General features: G+C 42.8%; 1 protein-coding gene across 6 annotated transcripts in view; it reads right to left on the reverse strand.

Annotated features, from left to right (window-relative positions):
• Positions 1–24,307, reverse strand: part of Fggy (FGGY carbohydrate kinase domain containing) — a 368,123-nt gene that overhangs the window by 328,307 nt on the left and 15,509 nt on the right. For all 6 annotated transcript variants that reach the window (XM_038332750.1, XM_038332754.1, XM_038332751.1 and 3 more), the window contains exons 2-4: positions 21,054–21,267; positions 6,041–6,152; positions 5,103–5,254 (exon numbers count right to left, since the gene is read on the reverse strand). In XM_038332750.1, coding sequence (XP_038188678.1) covers positions 5,103–5,254; positions 6,041–6,152; positions 21,054–21,257 — 468 coding nt within the window. In that variant the 5' untranslated portion in view covers positions 21,258–21,267. The remainder of the gene's footprint in view (positions 1–5,102; positions 5,255–6,040; positions 6,153–21,053; positions 21,268–24,307) is intronic.

The following is a 24,307-nucleotide window of genomic DNA, read 5'->3' on the forward strand; positions in this document are numbered from 1 at the left end:
TCATGTCGCATTAACACAGAGATGTCAGAATTCACATCAGCGTCAGCTGCAAACTCTCCTGACCTCCTGTAGCCTACATTTTGTTATGCTACAGTATTTCATGTTGATAAACACAGGCAACTCTAGCTGCTCCAGGATGGCAGAACTTAATTTACACTTGGCCTTCATTAAGATGAGAGTCAGAATCACTAAGGTCAAATGGAAAATCTCAGCTGCTGGGCTTATGAAAAATTCAACTGGCACTTTTCCTTTTATCTGACAATTCATATTAAGGAGATGTATTTCAACCTAAATCAAGCAAACCTTAAATGTAAAGGACATGTTTAAATTCCATATTATAAGACTATATCCCAGTCTTTTTTTTGCCCAAGAACTATATCTGTCCCAGTACATCCCTTCTGACTCAAAAGATATCTAAACTCCAAACTCAGTCTGCCTTCCTGGGACATGGTATCCCAGACTAAGGAAAGGAACACAGAATGGCCTAATTATGAAAGAGTGGTCAGCCTAATCAGTCTCACTGCCCTGTGTATCCCTAAAACTAACTCTGTTCTCATTGGTTCTCCCTAGAGCACCTTATCAGGCCACCGAAATTACTCAAAACCTTTGTGCTGCACCCTCTAGGCAAGGGTTAGGGACACAGCAGTGAACAAATGGATTGGAACTGACTTCTGTCCACCCATGGATTACAATGATCAAAGGAAGCAAACACAACAGAAACCTTCAGGGAAACTGACATAACATCATGTCATGTTTACAATGTAGAACTGTACCAGTAAGGGTGTAAATGGAAGCCTTCTGATTGGAGGGAAAGGCTTTCGAAGGAAGCACATGGACAGCCAAGACCTGATGTGGGAGTCCCCTCCGTGTGCTGTGATTACCATTCATGAATAAAGAAACTGCTTTGGACCTACAGTAAGGCTGAACTTAGCTAGGCAGGGAAAACTAAACTGAATTCTGGGAGGAAGAAGGCAGAGTAAGGAGAAGCCATGTAGCCCTGCCAGAGACAGATGCTGGGAACTTTACCCAGTAAGCCACAGCCATGTGGCGATACACAGATCACTAGAAATGGGTTAAATTAAGATATAAGTGTTAGCCAATAAGAAGCTAGAGCTAATGGGCCAAGCATTGTTCTGATTAATATAGTTTCTGTGTGACTATTTCGGGTCTGAGCTGCAGGGGGTATGGGAAACAAACAAGCAGCCCTCTTACAACAAAGACCTATTGACAAGGAAGAGTCAGCTGCACAGAAAACACCCTTCTAGGCAGAGGAAGATCACCTTCAAGACCAACGAATATTTTCTTTCCAGGCCGAGGCCAAATATATTTTTGTTTTTGTAGGCCACATAGTTTCTGTCTCGTCTGTTCATGTGTAACAAAACAGTTGCCACAGATACTACAACAATGATTGGATGTGGGTGTGCACCAACCAGTAAAGCTTTAGCCCCAGCCACTAAGCTTCACTTAATTTTCACGAGTCACGAAATATCCTTTTGAATATTCTTCAACATTTGAAGGTGTGAAACAATTTCCTAGCTCCCAAGCCCCCCATTAACAAGTCCGACAGGAAAACACTGGAAAGGAGAGTCCAATCTGCCATTCCCCAGCCAAGACTGAGGTGCGAAGAACCGGCTATGTTTGGAGGAGTCTAACTAGATTCCCGTGTATGAATTAAAGTGAGCAAGGACATAAATGGCATCACATGCCATCCGCTGGGCCAGGGTGCATGCGGTTTTATTTATCCAGGAACAGAATCACTAGAGGCTTCCATGGTAGGTGAGAACGTTCCAGCTCTTATGCACACATTCCCTTGCCCTACGCAGTCTTCACATCCCTGGTGAAGATATAAGACATTCCCCCTCCAACTTCATAACCATCAACCAAACTGCACACCAACTTAAGCCCTTAAAAGGCTACTTACCTAACCTTTTCTCCAATTACACTCACTAAAGTCCCATCTTTCCCTTCGACATATATGCCACACCCAAACTACATCATAGGATATGTCAAGAAAATCCTTCCTGTTTTAACTACTAGACAAAGCCTCCATGTGGACCCTGAGGCTCAAGCCAAATTATCTGCCTCTAGAAAGATTTTTTTTTTCTCCCAGGACATTTTGCATGTCCCTCTATCATTGTGCTCACTGTGCTCGGAATGTCTTCATCCTATGGCTCTGTTTCCATTCATCCAACTCCCCCAAACTTTATTTAGTATATGCCATGGACTCTCTGCTTGTTTAGGCTAAGGCTTAGTTCCTATTGTCCCCCTTTTTCCTGGTGTCTTTCCAGCACTTGCTGGTTTATAACAGGAACTCAGTCAGGACTTAGAAATGCAGTAATAAAAAAGAATATAGAAATGATGTAGCAAGTTGGTCAGTGGGTAAAGGTGTTTGCTGCCAAGCCTAACAATCTGAGCTCAATCCCTGGGACCCACATGGCAGAAGAAAAGAACTAAATTGTAAAAGTTGTCCTCTGACCTCCATAAACCACATGACAGTGGATGGTGTACCCATACACAAATACACAAATAAAATAATAGTAATAAGTTATTTAATGAGTAGAGAAATGGCAGCTTAATAAACTGAAGAGCACAGAATCTCACATTCTTAATGAATATGTATTTGACCAGCTCTACTGAAGCTGTCTAACATTCCTGTATCTCTCGCTAATGAATGAAGAGCAATGGCCCTTTCCTTAGTCCCCATAACATGCATGCTTTTCTTCATAGTACAAGAGTCAAGCATAAAATTGACAGGGGCTTTATAAACCCTCAGGCCAGCAGCATCTACATCACCCAACAACCTTCTAGGAATGAAACTCTTCTGTTCTTAGTCCCTGCCCTGGGGCTGCTGGCACAGAACGTACGGCTTAACCAGACCTCCAGTGATTCAGCTACACATTAAAGTTTCAGAAGTGCCGTATGAAGACCTTTGAGGAGACGCGGTCATGTCAACGCCAAAAAGATGTTCAGCAGGAATTCTTATGCATGCTAACAAGACAAGGAGAAAACAAAACACCACGCCGATCTTAAGTTCACTTTTAGAAACATGAATAAGCAGAAAAGCAATGTTTTGACCTTTCCTAAAAATATTTTAAAAGCAAATTGTATTTCTAAAAATAATACCTAGAGAGTCACGACAGGGCAGGCCTGTAGTTACAGCTTCCTTGGAAATTTGAGGCAGAAGGATTGCTTGAGTCCGAGAGTTCTCAGCAGTAGTGTTTCATGCCTGGTGTCCACACTGAGTTTGGTATCAACATTGTGCCCCCCATTCCTAGGGATCACCAGTTTTCCTGAGGAAGTATCAACTGGCAAAATGAAGCATGACAAAAATGAACACATAGATGTTCTTAGGAAGTTACAGACACTGTGGTCTCACCTAGAAATTATATTTTGACTTTATGTATTGAAGATTGATCTCAAGTACAGTATAAGACAGTATAGGTCCTGAGGTCTGCACATGCAGTCTCATGTAAACACAGGACCATCTGCGCCGAACTCAATACAACTTTCCTTCTATATGCCCACAAAGAGAAATGCACTCAACCATGTCCTTGTCTTGATGTTAAGGTTGGGTAATCTTAAAGAACACCACCACCCTTGCTCCCTGTCCCAGTCCAAGTGGTTTACTTTATGGAGCCCTTTCAGTACCTGCTGGAACGGTAACAGGCTTTAAATTCTGGTTCTAGCATGGGTTTGGTAAAATCATATGTCCTCTCTGTCTCCGTGTCCCATGCTGATGACAGGCAGGACTTATGAGAACTAAGCTAATTGGTGCCTGGGACACCCGCAGCCGGTGGCAGTGCACAGCAGTTCTGCATTCTGTTGTATGTTTCAGCCCACCTGGGTTAAGTCTTAAAACTGAACTGACCCTATTCTCCCACTAAATAGAAAGAAAAGAGAGGTCTCTGAAATAAGAATGACTTTGCAGAGGTGCAATCAGATTCTCAAAAACCCTTGACTCCTGAGAGAGACCATTTTCAAATGCAGCAACCATGGGCAGCTTTCTGCAGATTTAAGAGACAGGCAGTTAGCCAGACCTGCTCTGATAAACATGGCCCTCCTCTTGCCTCACTGCTTCCTCCATGTTCACGAGGCTGCGGCACCTTCCCAGATTCCCTTTCTCTACCCACCTCGATCGACAACCGGAATAACCGATGCCTCATACCACCTGACACTCCGGGGACAGTAATGAATCACACACGCCCTGGCTCAGGTGATGGATTCTCTATGCAGCAGACCACCGAGGGGTTTTAAGTCCCAGGTTCCCAGAGGAGGTGAACTTTCTCACCCATCCATCTCTGAGGGGAGCCATTAAGCTGACATCACCATTTGCCACACTCCATAAAGGAGCGCTAACATCTGGAAATGGAAACCACCTGCCAGAGCTTTGACCATGATCACTGTATGGCTCAATGGCAGGGAAACTCAAGGGCAGGTAAAATGAGAAAGAGACATCGTGAATGTCAACAAGGCCAAAGATGAATAATTTGGGGCTAAGAGTGTGTAGATAGAGAAGGCTCTCGTCAGGACTGGACTGGAATCCCAGCCCCGACACTTTCTAATTGGAATGGCAATTGACCTCTCTGAACTTTGGCAGAACGCAGTATATTAAGAGAATTGGTTTGGAGTCAAGCGATTGCAAGTTCAAATTCTGACTCTCCCGCACACTTATTGTGTCACTTCTGGTGATGTGGCTCCTCCTAATGATCTTAAGTCTCCTAATCTACAAAACAGAGGCATGACACCATAAGAAAAGAAAAAAGCACTTGAGCTTAATAATGCATACCTATAATCCTAGCATACAGGGAGTAGAGCTGGATCTTGACCTTGAGGTGAAACAGGGCGGAAAGGAAAGCTCTGTCTCAAGACAAGGAAAGCAGCCACTGCACAGAGAGACAGGGTTCAGGAAGATGGTACGTAAAGTACCATAGTGCCTGACACCTGTGTATGAGAAAGAAAGATTAACTGCAACCCAACCAAGAAGATGGGCTCCTCCAGACTGTCTGGGGAAAACCAAACAGTGCAGACTTGACAGGGCATTCTTAGTCCACGGAGAAGGAGCCCCTCGACAACCGTACCCTACCCTCACCCCACACACTCACCTCCTTCAGCCAGAGAAGCTTAGGGGCCTGCATCTCCACAGACATCACACCACCCACGTACTGAAGGACACCATGCTTGGTCTTATTGATCCTGTGAACCTGGCTGACTGCTCGATGGTCCAGCCACATAATAACGTTTCGCTTGGAATCCCCTAGAAGACATGAAAGAAACATGCATACACATGTCTTATTTTCTTTCTATTTCAAAGGAACAATGATATATTTCTAGGCAAAGCACTACTCCACTTCCACAGTGATTCATGTGTCAAGAATGAGCAAAGTGTGAGAGGAGGACATGACTCAGTGGGTAAAGGCACTTGCCACCAAGGCTGATGACCTGCATTTGATCCCCGGACCCCACATAGTAGAAGGAGCAAATCAACTCTTGTAAGTTGTCTTCTGACCTCCACCCATGTCAGATGTACCCCCCCACACACACACACATGTACGTATACACTAAATAAGTAAATGTAAAATGAACTAATGAATTTAATTTTCTTAATTGGGTTAATTAACACCCAACTATGATCTACCCTGAATGTGGGTAGGACCATCTCAAGGGGTGGGCCCTGCAGTGAAGGCGAGGGGCAGAGGGAATGAAGCATCTTGTACGCACAAGATGTTCTTGTCTTCTGACTGCAGATATAAAGTGATCAGCTGTTTCAAGCTCCAGAGGTCATGACTTCCCTACTTCCAAGTAACACATAGCCGTAAGCTAGAGTAAACCTTTTCCCCCTTAGATGACTTCTGTTGAAATATTTCCTTGTCGAAACAAATACAAAGTTCCATCTCAAGCCAACCACATATCCATTTGGGGAGATAAACCTCATGAATAGTAGCCTGTGAAAAGATGTTACAAAGATATATACACAGATCAGACAGTATGGGCTCCTAGAAATGTAGGATTCTTGAACTTTAAAGTCCAAGAGCAGTCCTACCTTCATGGTTTACTGGTAAAGGATGAAACTGTTTATCCAAGACAACCAAAGAACACGTGGCATCAAACCCAAGTCCTCGGATTCGGTGTACATCAACCCCTTGCACAATTTTCTGTTTTAAAAGCAAGCAAACAAAACACAAATTACCATCTGGGCTCTTAAAACCTTGAAAACAAGTTACTACTTGAAGGAAATGAAAGCAAAAATTTTAAATTAGCTAAAAACGTGTCATAAAAATGTTTAGTATCACTATTTAATTTAAAATAATTATCTACTGTGTGTCCAAAGGTCAGAGTGGGGCTTCTAGCAGTGGAATCCCACAGCTGTCATCCTAAATGAAATATGCTGACCATGAAACTACTCCTGAAAGAAGCCCAACTTCCCAGGTTCCCATCCCGGAAAGCATCGTTGTTGCCTAGAGAAATGGCTCAAGGGTTAAGAGCACTTGCTGCTCACTGCGTTCAGTTCCCAGCACCCACATGGTAGCTCACAATCATCTGTAACTCCAGTCCCAAGGGATCTGATTCGCTCTTCTGACCTCTGCAGGCCCCAGGGATGTATCTGGTACATTCAGGAAAAACACCCATACACATACAATAACATTTTAGAACTTCATTTGTAGAAAATGTGATAGCTGGGTTCAAGATGTAGCTCGTGGCAGAGTCCCTGCATCAAATGCACAAGAGCCTGAATTCAATTCCCAATTCTAGAAAACCAAAACGGGAGTTTTATCATGAAGCAAACCAAAAACCTTTGATCCATGATGTCACAAAAATGTCTGAGATTTTAAAACAATCTTTGACTTTCTAAAGAAAATTTAATATCACTAAAATACTAAAAGAACCTATAAATGAATAAGGGAAAGATAAGCAATCTGATTGAAAATAATATAAAGCAAAGGTCAAAGTATATGAAGTTTTCCAGTTGTACTACGATTAATCAATGCAAATAAAATAGCAATTTTTGTGTCTTACATTTGTGAAAATGTTAAAGGTTAGTTGTATATAGCAGTGGCTCCACCCCTCTTAAAGCAGCTATGAACAGATAATGGTTAATTAAAATCATTTGTCAAAAACAAAGGAGGCAGAGGAAAAAAGGGAACAGAGGAACACAGGACAGGAGAAGGGCTCATTGGAGAGAGGAAGGGGGTCCACGGAGGTGGGATGGAGTGGCATGACCATTACATACATGTACAAAAATATCACAATTAAACCCATTGTTGTCCATAATTAATATATACCAATAAAAATTTTAAAAGAAACTTAGAAGTAACCCTTCTTGAACATTACTATAACAAAGAAATTACTGGGTACAAATTTGTAAATTAATTTGACAGTACCTATTAACATATACTTATAACTAATAGCCCAACAATATCACTTTGGGAGCCGGGTGGTGGTGGCGCACGCCTTTAATCCCAGCACTTGGGAGGCAGAGGCAGGCGGATCTCTGCGAGTTCGAGGCCAGCCTGGTCTACAAGAGCTAGTTCCAGGACAGGCTCTAAAACTACAGTGAAACCCTGTCTCGAAAAAACCAAAAAAAAAAAAATATCACTTTGGGGAACATATCTTAGAAAATTATTATGACCTTAAGTAAATAAAGTCATATATAATATGGCTACTTGCTAACAATATATTTAAAATCCCATTATATTTTGTCAAATAAATTATGCTGTATTTATACAATAGAATACAGAAAGAAAAAAGACACAAAGAATAAATTTCTGGGCATAGTGCTATGACAGGGTCAGCAAATCTTCCTAGGAAAATAAAATATAGTACTGGATAAAATCATCAATCACAACTATTTGAAGGCTATGGAAATTGATCAAAGTTACATAATAAATTGGGAAGCATATTTTTTGAAAAATGAAATTGATGCTTAAAAGATAAAAAAATTAAAATTTAACTCCAGGCTAAGCAGCTTCTTTGGGGAAATTTATAGAACCCTCAAGGAGGAACCTTTACCAATGTCAGACATTTGGAACAAAGAGGAGAGCAGGTCCACCAAATCCTACCTGGTTAGAACTGGGTTAACAGTCAGTTAGAAAGATATTAAAAAGGGACTACAGAAGAGTTTTTGTCACAAACATGGTATAAAAATAGTGAGCAAAATACTAGCAAACCAAATCTTACAGCACATAAAATTGATGTCCATGTGCAATTATGCCAGAATTTGTAAAGGTTGTTTAATAATCATTAATTAATGTAACACATATTGATGTGGGATTCCCCTCTGCATGCTGTGAATATGTTTTATTACCATTTGTTACTAAAGAAGCTGGTATGGCCTATGGCAGAGCGGAATATAGCCCAGGCTGGAAGAGATATATAGAGGAAGTAGATGAGTCAGAGAGACACCATGTAGCTGCCAAAGGAGACAGATGCTCCAGAACCTTACCAGTAAACCACGAGCCTCATGGTAAAATATAAAATAATAGGAATGGATTAATTTAAGATGTAAGAGTTGGTTAATAAGAAGCCTAAGCTATTGGTCAAGCAGTGTTGTAATTAATATAGTTTCTGTGTGATTATTTCAGGTCTGGGTGGCTAGGAAATGTACAAACAGCCTCAGCCTACAACATGTGTTAAAAGAATACAGCAAAAACATAAAATTATAACCTCAAAATACTCCAAAACTATCTTTCAAAACAAACAAACAAACCAATAAACTAATGAAAACCTAAAAGCAGAATGGAATCTATATAAATAAGAAGAAAGCATCAAAAAACCTCAGAGCTAACTTCATAACTAATAGTAAAATTCATTATTGCCCCCAATAGAGGCAAAGTAAGGACATTTCCATTCGGATTTCTACCAACCTGTACGGCATTCAAGGCCAGGGAACTAAGGGAAGAAAAATAAACTAAAGGAATGCAAATTAGAAAAAAGAAATCTAAAAGTATTTCTTTATTTCTTTGCCAATGATACAACTTCACATGTTGAAAATGCTAAAAAAGAAAAAAAGAAATTAAGAAAAATTACTGCTGGGGCACAATTTCTGTTCTTGTAGTGGACATGAGTTTAGTTCTGAACATCTGAATTGGTGTGACTCACAAGTGCTTGTAACTCTAGTTTCAGGGAGATTTGATGCCTCTGGCTTCGAACAGCATATGTACACATGCAAATAACACAAACACACACATACACACACACACACACACACACACACACAACACACACAGCATTTAAAAATAAAATCTTTAAAAAGCTACTAGAACTAATAAGTAAATCTAATAAGACCACAAGATTAAAGGTTAACAAATAAAAACCAATAGTACTTCTATACAGTAGCAACTAACATATCAAAAATAAAATTAAGAAAATAATTCAATTAATATTCAAGATCAAGATTGAAGGTCTGATTTATTTCAAATTCCCACAAGACTCAAAGCATCTCAGAAGAAGGAGCAGAAAGAATGTAAGACGAGGGTGAGTGCTGTGGACTGATGTCCTTGGATATGACATGGCTATTATACTAAAGAGGTCATAGCAGTTGTGGTTCCTGTACAAGTTAGAGCCCATCAATATGCTCATGACACCCCACCCATCTTTGAGGCACTGATAATTGGTTTCTGCTAGAAGAGGAAGAGTCATTTTTCAGGAGGTGGATGCTGGTAGGTTGCTCATTCTCAGATCTGCGAAGTGGCTCCACACCCATTTTCATGTGTACAGTACTAACTGGACTCAGTTTATTACGACAAAGTGGAAGAGGAGAAGGAAGGAATAATAAAGACGGAAGGAGGAAATATTTGGTGGTTTAGATGGAGTGGAACGGAGGTATTGGGTTGAATATGATCAAGACACATTGTGTGGTTGTTTAAAAGAAAATGGCCCCCAAAGGGAGTGTCAATATTAGGAGGAGTTGCCTTAGAGGAAGTGGATCACTGCGGGTGCAGGCTTTGATGTTTCTTTTGCTCAAGCTTCTCTCAGTGTGACAGTCAGTTGACTTACGGTTGCCTGCAAGATGTAGCCCTCTCAGCTCCCGTACCACATCTGCCTGCACAATGCCATGCTCGCCATCATGACGACAATGGACTGAACCTCTGAAACACTAAGCAAGCACCCCAATTAAATGATTTCTTTATACGGGCTGCCACAATTATGGTGCCTCTTCACATAAATAGAAAACCCTAATTAAGAAAGAAGTAGGTACCAGAAACTGAGGTATTGTTGTGATAGGCCAGACCATGTGTTGGTTTATAAAAGTAGTGGAGTACTTGAAGCACTGCTTAATGGGCCATGCTAGTAGGAGCATGGAAGACAGAGGTACTAAGGGTTATCTGTACTGTCGGGGGCTCACTCAGGAGGTTGCAGAGGAGAATTTTAGTATGTTGCCTAGAGGACATTCTGTGATATTTTGGTGAAGAAAGTGGCTGCCTTTTTGCCTTTTGCCTTTGTCCAAACATTCTGCCTGTGAAGAATTTCTGATTGATTTTGTTGGCAGAAGAAAGCTCAAAACAACCTAGGATAGACTCTGTTATGTGGATATTAGTGGTAACTCTAGTTACTAGAACTAATAAGTAAATGTAATAAAACCACAAGATTAAAGGTTAACAAATAAAAAACAATAGTATTTCTATACAGTAGCAACTAACATATCAAAATATAAAATTAAGAAAATAATTCAATGATTTATAATGAAAAGGAGCAAGCTGAGCACGGTAAGTTACAAAAAGTATACTTTGAGGAGGAAAGGAGCACCAGGAATTGGAATGGAGCTACATCCTACGTTCAAGGAGATAAAAGGATTAAGAAATAGAATAAAGGAAGTGGTAGCCTAAATAAAGGAAGTGGTGGGCTCAGGGCAAGATCCCACCCAACTAAGTTTCAAACTTGTAGGAAAAAAACTAAAGAAAAGTTTAGAGCTGGGTGTGGTGGTGCATGCTTTTAATGCCAGCACTAGGAAGGCAGAGGGTGGTAGATCTCTAAGTTTGAGGCAAGCCTGGTCTACAGAGCAAGTTTCAGGACAGCTAAGCATAGGCAGGGAAAGGCAGAAAGCTGATGAAGATTTAATTGAGCAATGGGGCCATATTCCAGCCTCACTAAGCAGCAGAACTTGGCAGCTATGACCACATGATTCTGGCTTTAGAGTTAAGGATAGAAGAAATGGTTATAGAATTTGCCTCCATACCCCAAAAAAGCTGCTGATGCCAGTCATGTGTTAGGGGCATCCCTGAATGGAGCTGTGAAGGTGAAGCCTGGATTGCCTTGGAGAACCCAAAATGTTAGAGCTATAGGACCCCTGCCAAAGATAACTGCTAACAGGGGGTAGAACCAGAAGAAGAGAAAGGAGTATGTTGCAGTCAAACCTGAATGGAGTTTGAGATCTGAAGAGCATTTTGATATCAGACATGGAAATGAAAAGTTTGGAGTTTGCCCAGCTGGTTTTTGGTCTTGCTTTGGTCCAGCATTTTCTCTCTATGCTCCCTTCCCTAACTTTTAGAATGATAATGAATGTCCTGTGCCATGATATGCTGGAAGTATATGATCTGCTTTTTTATTATTATTAATTTTACAGAAGAGTTACAGTTAAGAGATTGTCATGCATCTCAGAAAAGACCTTGGACAATGAAACAAGTTTGAGACTTTTAGAGACTATAGAGACTTTTGAAGTTGGACTGAACACATTTTGTTTTCATTATAATATGTCTATAAGTCTTTGGGGCCAGGGAGTGGAATATGGTAGTTGGAAAAACAATGGCCCCAAAGGGAATGGCACTATTAGGAGGTGTGGCCTTGTTGGAGGATATGTGTCACTGTGGCCTTGTTGGAGGATATGTGTCACTGTTGGGGGGGGGGGACTTTGAGGTCTCTTTTGCTCAAGCTTCCCTCAATGTGAGTCAGTTGACTTCCTGTTGCCTGCAAGATGTAGAACTCTTATCTCCAGCACCACATCTGCCTGCACTCCACCATGTTCCCCATCATGAAGATAATTGTTAAACCTCTGAAACTCTAAGCAAGCTACCCTAATTAAATGTTTTCATTATAAGAGTTGGCATGGTCATGGTATGACTTCACAGCAATAGAAAACCCTAACTAAGGCACACATACACATATATAAATACATATATGGCATTGTCAAATAATGCAAAATAGTCTCTGCGTAAAAAGAAATTCAAGGTCTATACCCTGAGACAATAGAACACTACTATATATATATATATATATATATATATATATATATATATATATATATATATGTATATACACAAAGGGTACATATAAAGAAGGATGCCATGCTCAGAAAATTTGACATTGTTAAGATGGAAATCTCTTCAAATTAATGTACAAATCCTATATATTAAAGAAACATGAGGAAAGTAGAGCTTTTAAGAATTGCAGGCAAAAATGCAAAATATGACCACTCTGGAAGAAGCTTATTGTGATTTTCATGTGTATTCTCCCTAATGATTAGTGATGTTGGCCATCTTTACAAAAATTTGTACCTTAATTAGGTAGAAAATAATGAAAAAACTGACAGTCATGTGAGTGACCTGCTAAAGAGACTGGCAGATCGTCAATATAATTGCAGAAACCCGGAGGGCATTTCAACAACCTCAGAGCTAACAACACTCCTGCAACAAGCTCAAAGACACAGATGCCAACTGTATTTCAGGGATCATGCCCTGAGCACTCTCCTTGGGCTCAGTGCTCATAGCTACCTCAGGATCCCATTCCCTCTTTTATCCAACAAAGTGCCCCATGGCAATTGCAGCCATAGTTCAAACAGGCTTAGGTTAGTGGCCTTGTGGGTGACTATACTGTACCAGGCTTTTACTTTTGGGCCATAAGCAGCTCCAAAATCAGCCTTAGCTTTGCTCTTATTTTTAATCTGTTTCTCTTTATCTACATTTTGCCTAGGAGCCTTTTACCTTTCTTTCCTTCTGTATTTCCTGCTTTCCTGTTTCTCATGTCTCAATAGTGGCTGCCTGGTTTCTGGCCCCAGGCATGTCCCTCTCTTTTCCCCTTCTACTTATTCTCTCTGTCCACCATCCCCATCTATCCCTCTCCTGCCTAGCTATTGGCCATTCAGGTTTTTATTAGACCAATCAGGTACCTTAGGCAGGTAAGGTACCTAAAGCAATACATCTTTACACAACTAAACAAATGCAGCATAAGCAAATGAAACACATCTTTACATCATTAGCAAAGGCAGCAGGAACAAATGTAACACAACTTTACACAGTTAAAGTGAGATTCCTTGGCATAAACACATGCAACACATTTTTGGCCAATTAAAATAATATTCCATAACACTGTATGGTGCTGATTCTGCTGCACAAAAAATATACTAATATTTCAAAAACATCCTGGGAACTGGGCAGAAGTTTTCTACAGTTTCAATATCCTCTCAGAAAATGCCTAATGGAGCCCTGGACAGGGGTTGCAGCAAGGTTGAAGGAAGGCAGAACCAACAATGGCTTATGACCAGTCAACTTATTAAGAACGAGATTTCCTGAGACTTAGGGGCCCATTCCTGATGACATTAGGTTTGAATATCTTTCAGACTTAACATCTATACTTCTGGGCTTGGGACTTGCTTGCTTTGAGTCCGTTACTCTTCTATTTCTCCTTTTAGGAATTAGAATGCTTGCCTTGCATCTGCCACACCATTGTATCTTAGAAGTAATAGAATTTGTTTTGCTTTTAGCTTGTTTCATTGATGTGCTTAGCTGAGTTTTCCTTGAGCCACAGATAAGACTTTGGGCTTGGACTTCTAATGAATGAAATAATGTGTTTGTGGTGTACGTGTGTGTGCAGATGCATCCATGCGTGCTTGAGTGTGTAGAGGATCTTCTCCCATTAGTACTGTCTACCTTATTGGTTGACTGTCTCTCACTGAACCTGGGGTTTATCATTTTGTCTGGGCTGGATGTCCAGAGAGACATTGAAATGCCCCGTCCCTTTCCCCAATACCCAAGGCTGAAGTTTCAGGCATATACCCCCATCCACCCTTTCTGTGTGTTTCTCGAGATCTGAATTCAGATCTCCATTGTTGTACAACGAGCACTAAGCCATCCCCTCAGCCTCCCTTAACTTGGAGTTTTAAATTTGTCTTAAAATGGAGAACTTTGCCCTGTTGCAACTATTAGACTTGCAATCTAGGATCCCATTTCTTAGTATTTAATATCCACCACAAAAGAGCTATACAGAATTATTACAGATTTTCAAGAAAGGCAGTATTCTATTTTTAAGTAATATTAGCAACATATACTCAAATGTTGCCATATATGAAACATCTACTATGCCAAGTGCATTATTTAGTGTCTTGGGATTTAATCCTAACAAAGTACACTAAAAGAAAAGCTTAATATATTATGCATTTGTGGTTACATGGGACATCCATCAGTGACAAGCCAGTCACTGATCCTAAAATCTCTTTGTTGGGTGGCTCTGTTGGTCTCTGTCCCTGTCCCCAGAGTGCACATCAATAGGTTCACCCGTGTCCCAGAGCCTACAGTTAGTCAAAGAGGATGTTTGAGAAGATATGGGTGACCCAATGAAAGCACAGAGCAGGGAGCATGGGACATGGTATCCGAAAGCCAGCTACCTCTTGGTTTCAACTCTACCACGTTTGCACTCGGTCTTTCTGAGTCTTGGTTTTCCAGAAATAAGGGAACCATAGAGGGGAAGATTGCAGGCTTTGGGGGCTTACAGTGCTACGGAATCGGAGCCCCTCCATACAAAGGCAGAGAACTTATCATATACCCAATGCCACACTATTTATGTCTATTTAAGGTGTTTTATACTCCACGTATAGTATGTTCTCTGCTACGAACACAAATACAAATGATAGGCAAAGAGAAGCCAACAGCAATCTGCAGGCAAATCTTTGTGAGGATTTATGAGTGTAACTTTCTACTAAGACCAAAGGTAATGGCTTCTCAAGTTATTTTATGAATCCCCCAAGGCCTAGAGTGCTGAGTTCAAATCACAGTTCTTCAGTGGTACAATCTATATGTCTTCACTTCTTCAAGGGGCCACTCACAGGAATTGATAAAATAATGGTGTTAGACATTAAGTCAGGCTTAGATAGCTAGCCTTACAAGGATACATCTCCACACCCCCTTCACCACCTTCCCCTCCTAGCCAATCCCAGAGAGTGGCTTTCAGGGTCACAGAACCACAAGGCCTCTGGGACTCAGCCATGAACTCTTATTTATGGTCTTGTTAGTGGGGAAAGAAAGCGTAGTAAACTCACTCCAGAAATCTGGCAGAAAGAGATTTCCCTTGCGAGAGACAAATCACATCACTCCTCTAAAGAATTTCCAGGCATGGAGTTTGCTGAAGCCTCATTTGGGAAACTGATCCATGTCTAACTACTGTCAACTCGCAGCTCTAGAGCAGCAAACAAAAGCTTGTGGGATGGGACTGAGCACCCTTTGTTCTTACTGTGGGAATGGCTTCAATGCTGCATGTGGTTTAAATCAGCAAGCTCTGCCATATTGGGTGTAGCTATGGCATTCCCAAGAACCCCCACAACACACACGCTGAGAACTGAGAGTGTGCAGATCTAGCTTTATATTCAGCTCTGTTGAGAGCAGGGGCCAAAAGCCTTGGGGCTCCATGGACAGAATCCAGTTCATAGCAGAGGTCCAAGGGGCTGGTACTGCACTCTCTCAAACATGCACTTGAATGTCTTTGTCAGTTGCACAAGCATGCATAAAGTTATGCAATATCAGATGCCCTGGGGTCCCATCATCCCATTACCTGCATAGCCTGCACATTCACTCAGTTGGTCCTTAGAAAGCATAATCAAGTCCCTCTAAGTCAGGCTGTGTATATATAGATATTTGGAAAACAAGGGACAACAAAATATTTTTCCTTTAATCCTTGTTCTTTAGGAGATGACATTTTAGCAAACGTCAGTGTTTCCCAACCTTTGTAATGCTGCAATCCTTTAATACAGTCCCTCGAGTTGTGGTGACTCCAATCATCAAATTATTTTCATTGCTACCTCATAACTGTAATTTCGCTATTGTTTTGAATCATATGTAAATATCTGTGTTTCCTGATGATCTTAGGTGACCCTTATAAAAGGGTTGTTCAACCCCCAAGGGGTTATGAGCTACAGGTTCAGAACCGCAGGCATAGGTAGTCAGCGAGTCAAATAAATGATAGAGTATAGGGTATAATATACCCACTGATTAGTCAAGCTGATTGGTCAAAAGGAACATAAGTGCCAGAGGAAGGGATGATGGTTTTCAAAAGGGGGAGTCTTGAGAAAAGACTTTCAAGAATAAGCAACTGACCTTGTTTAAATCTTGGCAGTGTTCATAGCAGGGATGCGGCCAAGAGGGAGGCCCTGATCCAGGAATGGCAATGAAAGGAATACAACTTATATGGGGCATGCTACATAAAAGGCCCCAAGACAGACTTCTCTAACACCTCCTGCAGTGACCAGTGGAAGGAAAAAAATTAAAAAAATCTATTCCTGAATTTGACATAGTGTAAGGGAATACAGTGATATGCCTTGGTGATAAGCAATGAATGGAAGCCCGAAACTTCCACTTATATCAGTGGTCCAAATGTTCTACTAGCTGCCTTCTACTAGCTGAAGTTCTGAAAGCCCATCTGTCTCTTTCATTGCCACAATGTCCCATGAGATCTTCCTTCCCCCAGCCTCTCACCTCATCTTCCTTTGTTCCTCTGAAAAACCCTGATCCTGACATAGTCAAAGGCAAGAAGATGCTCTAGGCAGAGTGGTTCTCTGAACACAGGACAGGTCATGAGGACTGGAACAGAGAGCCAAGAGCACATCAAGAATGACCCAGAGAAAACTATGGTGCTTCTGACAGTTGGGAACAAAAGAGTAACAATCGGTTTAAACACAGAAACCATCACTCTAGCTATAAGGGACTAGGTCAGAGTAGTCCAGATGCTAAGACATGTATTTAGTTCTGAAAATGATGTGGTCAGTACATGCTGGGAGTAGAGAATACACACACTGATCCCATGTGAGCCTGGGCGATCACTACCTAGGAATCCTGGAAATGCCATTGAGCTATCTAGACCCCAGTTTATTTTTCCCCGTCGAATGGAAAAAATAAATCTGTCCCTATTTACACTGCAAGCATAATTGAATTCATATGGAGGCATCTTGCAAACTATAACGATTCTATGAATATAAGACGTTAAAGTGACTACTCAACCCTACATGCCCTTTTCTTCATTGTCCATACAGCGAGCACCAACCTAGGAACAAAACTACTTCATCAGCTTCATATGTTGTGGGCTTTTATTCCCATGCAGATAAGATATTTCACCTTTAGGGGCAGAGAACTTGTGATGTTTTTCTATATATGTTTCAGTGCTCAACAAGGAGTACAGCATACAATTGGTACTCCATAAGTATTTTTAAACAAAATAACAGTATCTTTGACTAAGGAAATGGTTCAGTTGGTAAAATACTTGCCCCTCAAGCATGAGAACCTGAGTTTCACCCCTAGTACCCATGTAAAAACACTGACTTGTTGCTTTCAATCCTAGTGCTGAGAGGTTGAGACAAGAGGACCATTAGGGCTCAATGGCCAGACAACATAGTTTACTAGGTGAGCTCAGGTCCCAGGGAGAGACTCTTGTTTCAAAAAGCAAGGTGAATGGCTCCTTATGAATGACATTTCAGACTGTCTTCCAGCTTTTACACACACCTACAAATACCCATGCATACCTGTATATACATACACACATATGCACACCTGCACACAAATGTGCATCTTATGTGCTGTGGGACAATGGTCTTGTACCCTGTAAGGATTTGTCATCTGTATTGGTTTAATAAAATGCTGATTGGCCAGTAGTCAGGCAGGAAGTATAGGCGGGGTGACCAGAATAGGAGAATTCTGGGAAGAGGAAAGGCTCAGTCTGCAGTCATCACCCAGACACAGAGGAAGCAAGATGAGAATGCCTCACTGATGAAAGGTACGTGGCTACGCAGACAAGAATTATGGGTTAATATGTAAGAGTTAGTTAATAAGAAGCCTGAACTAATAGGCCAACCAGTTTATAATTAATGTAGGTCTCTGTGTGTTTCTTTGGGACTGAATGGCTGCGGGATCAGGCAGGAAAACCTCTGTCACCACATATTAACGTGCACATCACAGACATAAATGTACATACACAAATATAAATATAAATTTCAAAAAAGAAGAACATTCAACAATGGGCATTAGCTACATGATTCTTTCAGCTTATCTTCTTTTCCCCAGTGGAAACTCAGTAATCTAAACACTTGTGATGTTTCTATCTCCTTGGAATGATACAGATTTGCGGATCCAAAAAGTACACTTTAAGATCAGGGATTGTATGTGTCTCCAAGGACTTCCATGTTTCTAAAGCATGTTTTAGGTGTGCTGGATACTGACCCAACAAAGGCATGCCACTTTTAAGGGCCCCACTTTTTCCCATGCCAGGTAAAGGCACTGCCGTGCAGTGCTTACACTAGCCAACAAGGTGAGCTCTGGGCCCTACACAGCAGCAACCTAAAACACCTCTGACCCCAAGCAGGAGTCACAGGGAGGGGCTGAGGCTGGCGAAAGGGAGGAGCAAGGTCCTCAAAGCCTTCCTCTGAGTCACCTCAAGACCCCTTGCTGTTTCTGAACTACTTCAAAGCCCTCTTTTTGTATCTGCAAGAGAAGAAAAACTAATTACAGTTATAAGGAAAAAATGAAGTGATGGGCACACAGTACTGAGCACAGCATCTAGAGCATGATAAGTAACCAAGGGATGCAAGCTGGCATCATCATCACTGACTTGTCATTATTACTGTTACTTTTATGGTTATTACCTCGACTAAAGGAAAAAAATTAATCTCAGAGGATGTGGAAAACCAAACAAGGAAAGGGACATTCACAACTGCTCCCAAAGTCTCTGCTTCCTGGAGCCAGGGAGAAAGCATAGACAAGCCAGGGGAAAGGGGTCACCAGGATCACCAGGCCTTGACCGAGGGCAGTGGTTCTCAACCTGTGGACCATGACTCTTTTATGGATCGAATATCAGCTATCCTGCACATCAGAGAATTCCATTACAATTCAAAACAGTAACAAAATCACAGTTACGAAGTAGCAGCTAAATAATTTTATGGTTGGCGTCACCACAGCATGAGGAACTTTATTACAGGGTCACAGCATTAGGAAGGTTGAGAACTACTGACCTAGGCCGATGTTTTTCAAAGTCTTCCATGGGAGCCCTAACCAGAGGGAAGGAGTGAGAATTTCCAAGAGGAAGCATCCCCTTGTGCTTGAACTTCTAGTATTTTCTCACGGGAATCCATCCTCCTAGCCCTGTCATTCTGTTCTCCTCACCACGCAGGCAACAATGGCTGCTTAACCCCTGACCCTGCTGGGACCTCTGGCGTGCTTTAATTCATTTCATCGTCACAACGGTCTCATCAAGCTGGGGGCCCTTATGAATCTTCTTTTATAGCGAAGGAAACTGAGCAAGAAAGGGTAGCTAGTCCAAGATCACAAGCTAAACAATGCTAGAACAGGGACGCCCACTTAGGCAGTTCGACTGCAGAATGCATACTTGTGATGTGTCAATAATGCCTCCTCCTTAAAGCTTCTGCTTCCAGGAGGTTCTGAGCAGACACACCACACCCCGGGCACACCGCCACATCTCCATACATCACGTGAGAGGCGTAGCCTAAGGCCCAAGGGCTTTCTGCAGATGTACTGCCGTGAGAGGCACAGTTGAACACTAATGTCCTGCACTTCTGTGGCTATCAGGGCTGACGACCACTGGGAGATGATTAAAAGTCTGCCATTAAACCAGGCTGCACTGGAGTAGACCTGTTTTAAGAGAGCTCTTCATTGGGGAACTATATTTTCTTCTTGACAATTTCCTTAATGGCAATAATGTTGGAAGAACAAAAGAGACCCAAGGGCAAGGAGCAGAAGATTTTCATGGAGGCAGGGGCTGGGAGCAGGGAGAGAAGAGGAAAATTAAACAGGCAGAAGAGATGATGACCCCTTTGATTTCTGCAGGGTGCTCGGGTGGCCCAACCCAACCCTCTGCAGTTTTCTCGGGTGGCACTAACAGCTACTCAGAGCTCATCAAAGTTTAACCAGACAGATCAATACAGAAAAAAAAATGGGGAACTGTCCAGCTGAAAATTACCAAGCACCTCATGAATATTTAAGGACCTCAACTAGAAAGAAGGAGAAGGAACAGAACTCAGGATTTCATTTTCTCCTCTAGGTGTGGAGACAGAAAAGACTGTCTGTTGTTAATGACCATCAAAATATAAAGTCATTTGAACAGCACGGGCTTCAGATACAAACTAGTCACAGTCAGCGTCACTTCCTTGTTTCAACCAGCAAACCCAGTCTTATCACAGGCCACTCCAGATGAGCAAGAGTGGAGCTCATAAGAAGATGCCCGGCTCTCTGAGAGCAGGCCATGATTTCCTGCCTCCATGGCTTTACCCCTGTTGTTTCTCCTGTCCAGTACACAGTGCCTCTTGTGTGTTCCTCCGAGAGGATCCAAAGCTCACTGTTAATAGGAGCTGGATGTTTAGTTAGGTTCCCACCCTGCAGCTGCAGATCACTAACTCCTAACGACTACCTGAGCTCAGGTAAGCTGGCTAGCGCTCTCTTTCCCCATTCCTCCCTGATACAAAAATAAAAGGGGTAGTACTAGCTGTAAGGCAGTCACAAAGGTTCAACCACAGTGTCCGTCTATGCATTGGCATATGACAGACAGAGGCGCCCTGTGATTCACCTATGACCCTCACTTCCTCATATCTACATCTCAGGCTCCCTCATTCTCTTTCCTGTCTTCCCCATCCCCCTGCCCTTCAGAGTCAGCTCCCAGATACAATGTACTGGCTGTGGCAGTGCACCCAGCCCATGCCAGCTGTCTTGTCACTCCCAGTACCTGAAACATTTGCTTCTGAAAGGCAAAGCCTACATCATCCAGCTCCGGGCCTCAAGTTACCCTAACATCCTATGAACACCAAGTGCACACATACAACACTGCATGCACATGAACCACTGTGGTTTGGCTCTCACCTTGGTGACAAGGCAACACGCTGCCCAGATATCCTCAGAGGATTGCTCATGGTGGTTGACCTGGGGCTCCCACTGCTTAATCGGCTCTTCTGCGAAAGCCAGCAGGATCCCTTGCTGGTCCACCAGAGCTGCACGGACGCTACCTGTTCCAACATCGATGCCCACATAGTAGTGACCTGGCTCCTGGTCTCCACCAGCCATCATGGTCCTCCGCCTGTGGTGAGCAAGTGCAAACACTGTGTGAAGACAGAGAGGCCCACATGGGCAGCCGAGAAACATCTTCCAATTGGAGAGAAAAGGGAATCGAACCGCCTGAATGGGAGCCGTTTATTATTTATGCATCTAGTCAAAGGTTTTATAGGCACTGAGCAAGGTGGTCAAAGAAGGGGCACATCTAACACATGGCATTCCCATTTCTGGATGGGAGTCAGAACTACATAATGGCTTAAGCCAAGTTAGGGCGATGAGGGGGTAGAAGGAAACCGAGATGGAGCCAGAAGAGACGGATGTTTACTCTGGGAATCTGGATCCACAAGACAAGCAGCCTTGGAACAAAAATAAGTATCATTTTCTAGTCAGTCATGCAGCAAGTCAGCCTCACAGGTACCCCGTGACAAGCTGTGCACACAGCAGCATGAGGTCCACTCTTCTCTATGACTGGAGGAAAGTATATGGAAGTCTCTGTCATGCTCTGGGGCAGGGAAGACTCTCAAAGGCAAGTAGCTTTTTGTTTCACATGCTGTCCACACACTGCTAAACAGCAAAGTCCATCACGATGGCGATGCCACACTACGCTGACAAGGAAACCAGTGTCTGGAAACGGAAGGCATTTCCCATGCTTCACTGGGGCAGCTAGGCTTGAACTTCTCACCTGCGTGCCCCTGAGCTTGACATAATGGTTTTGAGAAAAAACAGATATACCACAGCCATCGTGAACTGACTGGGAATTGGGAGGAGACCCAGGAGACACGGGATCAAGAGTGTGTTAGATGATCTGTTTTCCTGACAGACCCCTAGAGAGCTACAAGGAAACCTGACCTGAGAGCCCCCAGGAATCTCTGGGCCCAGGGGCTGCTCACAAGGTGAGCCACATGGCACACAAAGTCTCCCAGGGCTCTCGCTCTCCAGTTTCAAGTGGCGCAGCCTGCAGACACTAACTTCACGGGCACGGCACAGCTGCCTCCCTGGCCAAGCAGGCAGTAGGAGCTCCTGTGGCCCAGTTTTAACCTGAGCAACAGTGTACACACTCAACTTCATAAAAACGATGGTTCCTTGGCCACAACACTCTTGGGGATTCTAAAACAAGTCAGCCAGCAGATGTTCAGTTACTGCTTCCTGGATATTTATTCCAATAAAAAGGAACAAAAGAAGAAAAAACAACCAACTTCATTAAAACTGATAGCTTCTCCCTTAATCCCAGTGATTTCCCATCTGCGTGCGCTCCCTTTGGCTCGGTGGCAGGTGAAGAAGAAAATGGAGACGCAGGAGTAATGATGCTCACTGCCTTCCCCTGAGTCTCAGCAGGTGGCTCCTCCTGGCTCCCTGCCTTTCCTCCCTTGAGAGCTCATACAGACATGAGTACCAGTTTTCTAATTCATTCCTTCATGCACTCGGCAGTGACACCTTCTTTAAGCCATTAAGCCATAAAAACAAAAATTTAAATAAAACAGATAAATTCTGAGCTGTTAGCCCCATCCTCCCTGCTTTCTCTTAGCGGTTTATGGGGGGGAGGGGTAAAGGAAGTCCTGAACGAATGTTTATTGTGCGACATGAGGATGACCATATCGATGAGTATGACCATATCAAGGACTGGCAATGCTTCAGAATCATGAGAATGCCAAAGCCTTCCTCGGTCCATAAAAAAGATGTTGGCTGCACTTTCCTCTTCCTGGATGTGTACAGCCTGAGACTCCCCAACCCATTGAGACTCCTTACCTAGATTAGCCAACCCCACCTCCTCAGTCAGCTATTACAGCCACGCCTCCTCCTACAACTGTATACAATAACCCCACCTCCTCCTACAACTGTACACAATAACCCCGCCTCCTCCTATAACTATATACAATAACCCTGCCTCCCACTACAATTGTATACAATAATCCCGCCTCCTACAACTGTATACAATAACCCCGCCTCCTCCTCCAACTGTATACAATAATCCCACCTCCTCCTACAACTATATACAATAATCCTGCCTCCTCCAACAACTATATACAATAACCCTGCCTCCCACTACAACTGCATACAATAATCCCGCCTCCTCCAACTGTATACAATAACCCCGCCTCCTCCTACAACTGTATATAATAACCCCACCTCCTCCAACTGTACACAATAACCCCACCTCCTCCAACTGTACACAATAACCCCACCTCCTCCTCCAACTGTACATAATAATCCCGCCTCCTCCAACTGTATACAATAACCCCGCCTCCTCCTACAACTGTACATAATAACCCGCCTCCTCCTACAACTGTACAAAATAACCCCGCCTCCTCCTCCAACTGTACACAATAACCCCACCTCCTCCAACTGTACACAATAACCCCACCTCCTCCTCCAACTGCACATAATAATCCCGCCTCCTCCAACTGTATACAATAACCCCGCCTCCTCCTACAACTGTACACAATAACCCCGCCCCCTCCAACTGTACACAATAACCCCACCTCCTCCTCCAACTGTACACAATAACCCGCCTCCTCCTACAACTGTACAAAATAACCCCGCCTCCTCCTCCAACTGTACACAATAACCCCACCTCCTCCTACAACTGTACACAATAATCCTGCCTCCTCCTCCAACTGTACACAATAACCCCACCTCCTCCTACAACTGTACACAATAATCCTGCCTCCTCCTACAACTGTACACAATAACCCCACCTCCTCCTACAACTGTACACAATAACCCTGCCTCCTCCTACATCTGTACACAATAACCTACAACCCCACAGCCCAGATGCTGCTGGTACATCTCCATCAGAGCATGCACAACCCATCCAGTCCTGACTTTTCTTTACTTGTGTCTGTGTGTCCAGCCTTTCATTTCCTAGTGTCCCCTGGTCAGGAACATTCCGGCTTCTTTCTACGTTGCCAACCCCAAGGTAAAAGAGATTCCCCATGGAGCTGGCCCGGGGTTCCTTCCGATTCCACATTCCTCCACAGGTAGAACAATGTCTTCTCACCAACCACCAAGAAAAATCAGAAAATGAGTTCCACTCTCCAGATGTGGACTTGCTCTAGACTGGATTG

The sequence above is a fragment of the Arvicola amphibius genome, chromosome 6 (assembly GCF_903992535.2).
Source record: "Arvicola amphibius chromosome 6, mArvAmp1.2, whole genome shotgun sequence".
Taxonomy (NCBI): domain Eukaryota; kingdom Metazoa; phylum Chordata; class Mammalia; order Rodentia; family Cricetidae; genus Arvicola; species Arvicola amphibius.